This window comes from Cydia amplana, chromosome 21 (assembly GCF_948474715.1).
Source record: "Cydia amplana chromosome 21, ilCydAmpl1.1, whole genome shotgun sequence".
Lineage (NCBI taxonomy): Eukaryota > Metazoa > Arthropoda > Insecta > Lepidoptera > Tortricidae > Cydia > Cydia amplana.
The window spans coordinates 174,597-184,999 of record NC_086089.1 but is presented as its reverse complement, the minus strand read 5'-3'; the positions used below and the strand labels follow the sequence as shown (position 1 = coordinate 184,999).

General features: G+C 39.1%; 1 protein-coding gene across 1 annotated transcript in view; it reads right to left on the bottom strand.

Annotated features, from left to right (window-relative positions):
- Positions 1–4,636: 4,636 nt before the first annotated feature.
- The window catches only part of LOC134658144 (uncharacterized peptidase C1-like protein F26E4.3), a 108,625-nt gene continuing 102,858 nt past the window's right edge, over positions 4,637–10,403 (bottom strand). The window contains exons 8-11 of the mRNA XM_063513753.1: positions 10,089–10,223; positions 9,349–9,545; positions 5,827–5,966; positions 4,637–4,949 (exon numbers count right to left, since the gene is read on the bottom strand). Of these exons, the coding sequence (XP_063369823.1) occupies positions 4,794–4,949; positions 5,827–5,966; positions 9,349–9,545; positions 10,089–10,223 (628 nt within the window). The 3' untranslated portion in view covers positions 4,637–4,793. The remainder of the gene's footprint in view (positions 4,950–5,826; positions 5,967–9,348; positions 9,546–10,088; positions 10,224–10,403) is intronic.

The window sequence follows — 10,403 nt, the reverse complement described above, 5'->3', positions numbered from 1 at the left end:
AATGTGTGTCCCCCCCCCGTAACTTCTAAAATAAGAGAATGATAAAACTAAAAAAAATATATGATGTACATTACCATGTAAACTTCCACCGAAAATTGGTTTGAACGAGATCTAGTAAGTAGTTTTTTTTTTATACGTCATAAATCGCCTAAATACGGAACCCTTCATGGGCGAGTCCGACTCGCACTTGGCCGCTTTTTTGTAAACATCCCTTCAATTGCCAAAATTTAAAACCAAAGTGCTTAACTCCTTAAACATACAGACTCTCATTTATACATAATATTTTGTTAGGTGTGTCAAATTGATATATGACATCGATTCTTTATAGGTAGGACACATTTCCGTCAATAGAAAAAAGGCACCAACTTTAAAAAAACGTCATATTTGCTAAACAGATCTTCAATGACGCTTACACTTAAAAAAAGCTGAAGTGGACAAAAGGGAAGCCTACCTTTATGAACATACCATGAGTGAGTGCGAAAGAGGCCGACTACAAATGAAAAAAATACCTGACCACTTAAAATTTCACTTTATTTAGAAAATGACACATCCTACTGATATATTCCATGTTATCCTAATATCCCACATACAGATGTCTTATGGTCACCCTAATTAGAACGAGATGCAGGGCTCTAGTTTGACTTCTCATGTGGACACACTTTTTGGTCAATGTACTCGATCCAGTTTATTAACTCTAAATCCGTGACATGTGCAAATATGTTTCCGATTCAGGCCACAAGATGGCAGACCCTCCAACGCGCATAGTGATACTCAGTCAATCAAACATGAAAAGTCTACTCCACACTAGAGGGCGTTAAAATTAAATCAGTTAGAATACTACTGTTAGCAGCTAGATGGTGCTGAATTCATAGTTACCACATATACTCGCTAGATGGCACTAAAATCAAAACTGTCAACCTAACAAAATGTACCTTGTAAAATGTAACCACATGATATCCCGGACGTTTGAAAGGGTTACTACCCTTGTGACAAAAGCTGCAATTTTTGACCTAAGTACTTCGTAGAACTTTCAAAAAGTAACTTTCATTACAAACTCTTCTTGCTATATTACAGCCTCTATGAAGCCAGAGGTCCTGGGTTCGAAACAAATGTTTGTGTTAATATTTTTTTTGTATTTAAATAGGTAGTGTAGCTAGCAGAGGTAAAATTAACGAGGGTGCTGCTATAAGGGATGGGAGGGATGGGTTTTTGAGTAGGTATTGCTTGTTACTCGTATACACAGAGGGGTTACCGCGAAAACCGAAATTCGCAAATTGCGGGGATCTTTCTCTTTAACTTCGAAATTCGATTTTCGCGGTTATAGCCCGGGAGCCTATTGTGACAAGCGGGTAACGATATTGTAATTATGTTGTAACGCAATTGAGCATTAATTAAAACAAGAGTTTTATAAGATCATGTATTTTTGTAATTTTTAAGCGACATAATTCATAAATTTAATGCAAAATTAATACATAGTAAACTAAAATTATTAAAATAGACTCCCACCACTCTAATTTTGCACGAACTTTGCAATAAGAATGCATACATATGGGTACGTATTGTAATGTCTAAAATTAAAAAAAATAAAGTTAAATAACCTACGTTCCAAATACCTAAAATCTAAATACCTAATGTATTTAAATACCTAAGCAAGTAACACCTACCTACGAATTACCTAAGCTTAAAATACCTATTGGACTAAATATCGAATGTTTGAAATACCAAAAGATATGTCACCTAAATTTGATACACCAACATTTGAAATACCCTATGGTCAAAATACCTAAAATGATTCATTTGCTAGCTATTTGTACGAAGTAGCTTAGGGTAGGTTCCGCGAGCGTAAAAGAGGGTAGATTGAACAAAGTTTAATTATTTTCTGTTAGTTGTTAGTCACCCACTAGATTGCACAACGATGAGATATTATTAATATATGATTAAAAATTAAAATAATAATTGTGTTTTTATTTTAAAAAAGCCTAAATTAACCAAAATCCAAATCAAAGGTAGATCCGAATCAGAGCACCCCACTATCCACGTGGTCTTATCTGTCCTACCCCTAGAGTGTATGTCAAAAACCGGAGGCGCGGAGGGGAAGCAGCCCTCGCCCGCCGTAGCAAAGCGCAGAGCACAATGGGAGCCGCAGCGGCTGAGGCTGGTCGCCGACCAGCAAACCGAAGCTGCGAAGGCTCCCATTAGTGCCTGCGCTTTGATACGCAAGGGCGAAAGGGCTGCTTTTCCCGCAGCGCCGGAGCAGATGCGCAGTCCGACTTGATATTGAAGCTCTGGATGGCTCCGACGCGCCGTCATTTCTTCGCACTCCGCATCTGCTCCGTCGCTGCAGGCAAAGCAGCCCTTTCACCCTTGCGTATCAAAGCGCAGGCACTAATGGGAGCCTTCGCAGCTTCGGCTTGCTGGACCAGCCCCAGCCGCTGCGGCTCCCATTGTGCTTTGCGCTTTGCTACGGCGGGCGAGGGCTGCTTCCCCTCCGCGCCTCCGGCTTTTGACATACACTCTAGGGGTAGGACAGACAAGACCACGTGGATAGTGGGGTGCTCCGAATCGGATTTGTTTGTTTAAGGTTTACAAAAATCGGCCACGTTAACAATAGTCTACTTAAGATTCGGACTTGCAAATATTGTATGTGGTAAGTTGTATACTATGCAAACTGAAGTATTCTGCAAATTAAACATTCATTGAAAATGATTTCTGCCAAACAGGTTACGCTGAAGTAAAACCAAACATACCATTAGACATTTTTAGCTTATGGTATTTAATCATTACGTACTTAGATTTTAGTGATTTTGGACGTAAGTAAATTTACATTAGTGTTTTTAATTTTAGACATTAAAATATGCACCCTTTTAAACTTTAGATATTTTGAATTTAAGTCAAAACACCATTAGGTATTTAGATTTTAGGTATTTTGAACGTAGGTTATTTAACGTTAGTGTTTTTAATTTTAGACATTGCAATACGTACCCATACATATGCCTATAAGCTCCATAACTACTTGACGTAGCACTTGGGATGAATGCTTAGCGTGGTCCGACTCTATAGGTACCTACTAAAAATCAAAATGGCAGTTGTTATATAATACATAGCAAGAAATACTCTTACTGTTTCAATAAAGTTAACAAGGTATGGTTTATTCTAATCCTAAATATAAAAATATACGGCACTTATTCCCATTTGATCCTTTGGAAGTATAAACTTCTTATATGACTCGACTTGTGTTAATTCCCCGTTGTGTGATTGTCCCGTAATTGACCGAGCGTTAGCCAAGGTCTCCGTTTCAGCTTGGGTGAAAATGCTTTCGTATTTCCAGATGTTCTTCTCTACAGGTCGCAATTCTCAACCGATTCTCGTGAAATTTTGTGACCAGATTCGATGATTCAATAGAAATTGGTATTCGGTTATGATTCAGATTTGTAATTTTTTCAAAATGGCGGAGTCATACAATTATTCAGTTGTAAGCTATGGTTACGAGGTCTATACAGCTCACAGATCCGCTAGTATTTATTTATTCAGAGAAAAACTATCGGATTAACTATGAGATTCCTGGATCCACTGGAAAGTACTCAATTATATGTAGGTACTTAGACAGATGTTAGAACATTTTATGTTACGAATTGGTATACACACACTATTTTCACACTATTACAGACTAGACATTAAACAATGCTAAAATACAAGAAAAAAATTAAGAAATAGCTATCACACCAGAGATTTAGGTCGAATACCAACAATCATTTTATTTCTTTGATTTGGCACTGAACTTCAACGGTCCCTAATCTATTTGCATTACAGAATAAGTATTAATACCTTATCTACTTCGTACACATTAAATATACTAGAGTAAGATCTGTTCATCGAATTCGTTTTCGATCGATTAAGTAGGTATTCATAATTTAGCAATACAATAACTATCTCTCGGAGATCGTAAGTACAACATATATTCCAGTAAGTACAAAAATACTCTTACCATACAATGTTTTGATCTGTATTTTTTTTTTATTAGACGTTCTTTAGAATGGGCACATTTTGGTGTCTGATTTATTCTGAATACATTTACGTCTATATATATTTACACGAATATGTACCTAGTCATATTTTATAAAAAATATATTTCTATTGTTAAAATCCGTTAGGTATCCTACTACAGGTTCATACAGTACGTCAAACTAACTGCAGCGTGTTTTTTCACAGATTTCTTTACAAAATATTGCAAAACCAAGTCATTTAGTAGGCTTCCTTTAGTCATCACTACAGTTGCAAAAATGACTAATTCGCCCTACACACAGACAATCCAACCTCTAGACAATTAGACATAGCATAGTCGCGCTACCCCCTCTGCCACACATACGGTAGCGTTACTCCATCTTCGAGTCAATAGCGTGCCGTGATTGGGTCGTGTCTTTGAACGGACCAATCACGGCACGGGATTCGCTCACCTCGCCCCCCCCGTATTTTTGGCAGCATCGGTTTCATGAAAGAATTGGCCTAAGCCAGTCTAAGCGGTTGGATTGTCAGTGGCCCTACATGACGCTGAAATTTAAGTTTTGTTTTTTTCCCCTAGAGGGCGTTAAAATCAATATTGAAAGAATACTGTTGCGAGCAGGTAGAAGGCGCTGAATTCAGGTGATATACTCGCTAGACAACATTGAAACCAAAACAGTACAACAGATCAAAACCTAACCAATGTAGCTCGTAAAATTAAACCACACGATCCCCCCGGACGTTTGATAGGGGCGAGTGACGACACACAGCGGCGTGATGAGTTGGCCGCTCTGTTATGTGGTGCGGCGGACGGAGGGCCGCAGGAACGCGGACGTGACGTCGCTGAAGGCGGAGACCACGAACGACTCGATGCCGGACTCGTTGGAGCCGCGCGCGATGCGGAAGTAGCCGTTCTCACCCCACTCGGTGCCCCAGCTGTTCGCCACGATCTGAAAACGACGCACAACTTTTTTATCACTTTTTCCCCACCTCAAAAAATGCCTAGCGCCGCTAAAGAAGTTTTCACTTCAAAACCTTGTCAAGAAGTTGAAGGATACATGCATACCTACTTAAACAAATGCATACCTAGGTATGTTAACAATGAAATCGTGTTAGTGTTTCTTGGTTTAATTAGCAGGCTTTAAGTGTAAGTGTACATTTTACAAAATTAAATAAACTAATTCTACTATGTTAGTAGGCATGTGAAACAATGGTTATCAAATCTGAAAACGACGCACAACTTTTTAAAACGGTTTGTTTTATTCGACAAATTGCATACCTATTGATTGGAAGGAGCCGATGAGGATGGGAGAGTAATGATTTGTAATAGCGCCTGACTCTTTAACCCGGCTACGGGAAGGCTCATAAACAGTCTATGTAGGTACCTATGTTAAATACCTATATTAAGTACGGTTGTGTTGCGACTAGCTGTCACGTGTTCCATCATGGCCTTTAAACTAATGAGCCAATTTTGATAAATGTGGTAATTCCAAAAAGCCGAATCATATTAAGGTTTTTACTTCTAGCCTAGTCGCTAGTGACTATGTCTATGAAGTTGGAGGTCCTGGGTTCTAATCCCAGTAAAGTTTCTTTTGTGGTTAATATGACTGTATTATTAAATTAGTTCCTGGGTTAGGAATGTATTCTATTTATATACTTATGTGTATTTATTTCTTTAAGTATGCGGACGTTACTTAGTTTGAGCCAAAATAGCAACTACTTATGAAATGAAATGAAATGAAATTTATTATTAATAACATAGTTACAGGTCGGTATTTTACATAAGTATCACAAATATCACAGTAGTAAGTTATGTAGTAAGTTTACCCAGAACTTTTCCTGGCGGTCCTCGCCCCAGCCCACGATCCTGACGCTGTGCAGCCCCTGCAGCTCGCTGTCCCCGTGGCGGCTGCGCCGGTAGATGCCGTCCCGGTAGTGGAACAAGTCCTGGTACACTGTCATCACAGCTGCAAACACAAAACTAGTTTAATGACCACTTTACTCACATCAATATTAAATATCTGGGAGACCGAGCAAAGCTCGGAAAACATATAACAAGCAACAACGGTTGCACTCCGGGAGTGCCGATAGAAGTGAAAACTCACCTCACTATGTTACCGACGCCCGGTAACAGGATACATACGTTTAGCGGAGGTATTCTATTTATTTATTATATATTATTATCATTTTCAAATAAGATCACACTTTTTCATTGACATGTTTATTTACATACTGCCGTGACAACGTCAAATTATATGAACATAGGTAGAGTCTTGAAAAGGAGTCCGCAACATAAATGTCAAATAACATTGAGTTTTTCTTCATTGATTTAAATGTCATTTAAATTATGAGTGGCCACCTTATGGGGCTTACGGTCACGTGATCGCCTTACGCCCCTTACGGTCACGTGATCGCCTTACGCTGTCTCGAGTTTATCACTTTTTCCCCACCTCAAAAAATGCCTAGCGCCGCTAAAGAAGTTTTCACTTCAAAACCTTGTCAAGAAGTTGAAGGATACATGCATACCTACTTAAACAAATGCATACCTAGGTATGTTAACAATGAAATCGTGTTAGTGTTTCTTGGTTTAATTAGTAGGCTTTAAGTGTAAGTGTACATTTTACAAAATTAAATAAACTAATTCTACTATGTTAGTAGGCATGTGAAACAATGGTTATCAAATGAAGTAATATTATAGACACAAGTGTACTATTGTTCTAATAAAGCCTATAACCGTGTTTATTTAACAACTCTTCAACTCAACTGAGTCCAGTTACGCGCGCAACAATAGCGTCTTGTCGCCGAGGTCGACCAAATCGACGTCCAAAGAGTTGTTAAATAAACACGGTTATAGGCTTTATTAGAACAATAGTACACTTGTGTCTATAATATTACTTCATTTGATAACCATTGTTTCACATGCCTACTAACATAGTAGAATTAGTTTATTTAATTTTGTAAAATGTACACTTACACTTAAAGCCTACCAGACAGACTCAGACTCAGGTCTAGTCAGACTCGATAATATCTGGGGGCACGGCAGTGCCCCCGCCAAGTCGAGCGCGAAGCAAACACTGTCGTACCCGTACCATCCTTTACTGGAACCATTTCGCCGCATTTTCAGGCCCCTATTTGAGAACCTCTGGATAAGACCAGAACGCAGAAATTTTCGTCATCCAGTAAGCTATAATCACATACTTAAAATCCAAAATTTAAAGTCTGTAGGTCATTTAGTTCCGAAGTTAAGCGAAAGCAAAGTTTCGCATTTATGACACTCACTCACTCACTCACTCATGATCATCAGTGTAGAACTAGTACTTCCCATAAACTCAGAGACCTGAAATTTGGTACAGAGTTAGGGTTTAATGGCCACATAAAGGGAAAACCTAAAAATATTGCAATATCAGTCACGTTTTAAAGATCTAAGAACTGCATAAGTAAGTTTGTAATCCCATATAAATATATGATATTACAAAGTTACTGTTGCAGTTCCTACAAATAGTAGGTAAAGTAAAGGTACACTGTTTAGTTATGATATGTGTATACATAGTATGGGTATGAGTACCCGAAAAGAAGGACTGCCTACAAAAAGAGATGAGATCCCATCAAAAACATTACAAGTAAAAAGGTGCAACTCTCGCAACGCTTTTACTACAAAAAAGTTTTGAGATGTAATGTGAAACGAAGTCGGTTATTTTAATCATAATCAGTGCCAGGGGGTGTTAAAACCGTATCAATAAGATATCTTTAATTTGTAATACCTACATATAATGACTTGGCAATCGCACATAATGCTTTACTCGTACCGTACTCGTAAATATGTGTAATGCTCAAACTGCAATTAGCGCTAGCGTTATGTTCAATCTGGGGGCACGGTAGTGCCCCCGTCAAGACGAGCAAAGCGAAGCGTAAGGGCACTACCTACCTTTTCTCGAAGCGCTTCGTCGTTTTTTGAACCCTCATAACTTGGGTTTGAATTATATCAGATAAACAAAACTCTCGGTATATGATGTCAATAGTAAACTTATTAAGCATAAAAATGTTCAATTGCATAGCTCTTATACTTTAGAGTTTATTCATGTCTAAAAAACCCCGATTTCGTCACTGACTCACTCACTCACTGTTGATCATCAAAACCTCTAGGGTACTTCCAGATGTCCTAGGAAGCTGAAATTTGGTATGTAAGATAGTATTAGTCCACAAACAACAAAAAAATTCAAAAAATTTAAATTTTTAGCCCCTAAGGGAGTGAAAAGGGGGCTGGAATTATGTATGGGAATCAATAACCGCTGCTGAACCGGGTTCGTTGAAATTTGGTATGTAGATAGTTATTGTTATGGGGAAGGATATAGAATAAGTTTTCAACCCCAAAATATGTGTGATATGTGCAAATATGTGGCTTGGCCGTTTCGTTACCACAAGAACTATTTTATAATAAAAAATAATGAATAGTGAATACATTTTTCATGTGACGAAACGGTCAAGCCACATATTTTGACTAAGGTGTAGAGTCTGTGAAGTTAGGGCTTGTAGAGTAAGAAGCTTGGCTCTACAAGAGATCTGATAACTTTTTGTCAGTGCGAGCCTTATGGTTTCGTCTTGGCAACATTTTACATGAAAATGTTTTTGGTGGGATTAGAATTATTTTTAATAGATGACGATGATCCTTTTGTCATTATGCAGCCGTGCGATGGCCAAGTCATTATACGTATTACAAATTAAAGATATCTTATTGATACGGTTTTAACACCCCCTGGCACTGATTAACTTCGACGACCGGTCTGGCCTAGTGGGTAGTGACCCTGCCTGTGAAGCCGCGGTCCTGGGTTCGAATCCCAATAAGGGCATTTATTTGTGTGATGAGCACAGATATTTGTTCCTGAGTCATGGTTGTTTTCTATGTATTTAAGTATTTGTATATTATATATATCGTTGTCTGAGTACCCACAACACAAGCTTTCTTGAGCTTACCGTGGGGCTTAGTCAATTTGTGTAATAATGTCCTATAATATTTATTTATTTATATTTTTATTAAAATAACCGACTTGGTTTCACATTACATCTCAAAACTTTTTTGTAGTAAAAGCGTTGCGAGACTTGCACCTTTTTACATGTAATGTTTTTGATGGGTAAATCTTACCCGGTTATGTGTATAACTGTATATAACTTTACTGATTCTTTATACTATCAACAATGTCGACGGGTCAGTTGTAAATAGACATTTCGTTATATTCGTTCGCATATGCAAGAATGGTAGAGAGGCAAATAACGCAATTTTGATCTTCGATTTACGCGCCGGCAGGCCCTCTGTTCTAACGAAACTAGTTCTAAAACAGTAGGAATCCTTACCTTGAACGGGGCCCGACTCCCTAATGTCGTACATGATGTCCTCTTCCTTGAGGAGGCGGTAGGGCGGGCCCACCTTGTAGCGCGACGTGCGGCGCGGGTCCTTCGGCCGGCACCCATCTTGGATCAAATCCCCATGCGGCTGGTAAGGACATCTCTCGGCCTTAGCCGTGTATGGGAAGCATTTCTCTTCTACCAATCTGCAAGAATAAGTAGCATTGAATATAAATATAAGAATCTTTCTTAATCAAATGCTATATGCGTAAACTTGCTGCGGGAATGCTGGAAGTAAAGGCACCGCCAGAAATAAGTACCAGCACATCGTAGGTTGAAAACGGTAACATCTGTGAGTTCGAACTTAATCTATAAGTACTGCATAGCTTATAGAACATATATGTATAGAACAATTGTGTAATAAGAAAGATGGCTTGCCGTAGCTTATCCAGCTATTTAACTATACATTTAAAATTGAAAAATATTTTCTTTAACAGAACGTTGAACTCTTAGGGCCTAAGGCAGTGGCTTTTTTAACCGACTTCCAAAAAGAAGGAGGAGGTTATCAATGTTTTGTAACGCTGTAGTTTTACTCAGAGCGTTCTGTGTCTCCATAAGTCCAAACGTTATGAACTACTTACATATATGTATATGTCTAACGTGGTCTCGCCCGAGCATCCAACCAACTTGGCCACATAAAAAACGCGCGTACGAATCAGCCGGTAAGGTAGGGATTGGAATGTGCTCACCCGTGTTCGCCCGCGAAGTTCCACGCCACGTCGATATTGCCGCCGCCGCAGCCGCGCTGGTGCCGCCGGTTGCACGACAGCAGGCTCTGCGGGGACAGCACCAGGCTCTCGGCGCCGTTCGACATTATGCCAAATCTGTAACTCCGTTCAGAAACTTTGTTAACTCTCAGTGTCGTAGAGGCTCGGATAACTCGCCCTAGACTCGCTAGAGGATTAGGCTTTCGCTTCACAACTTGACTACAGTAACGCTTCGTCATGGTCGGGTCGGGGTGATAAAATGCTACTTACACACATACCTACTAGTATATGTTTCTT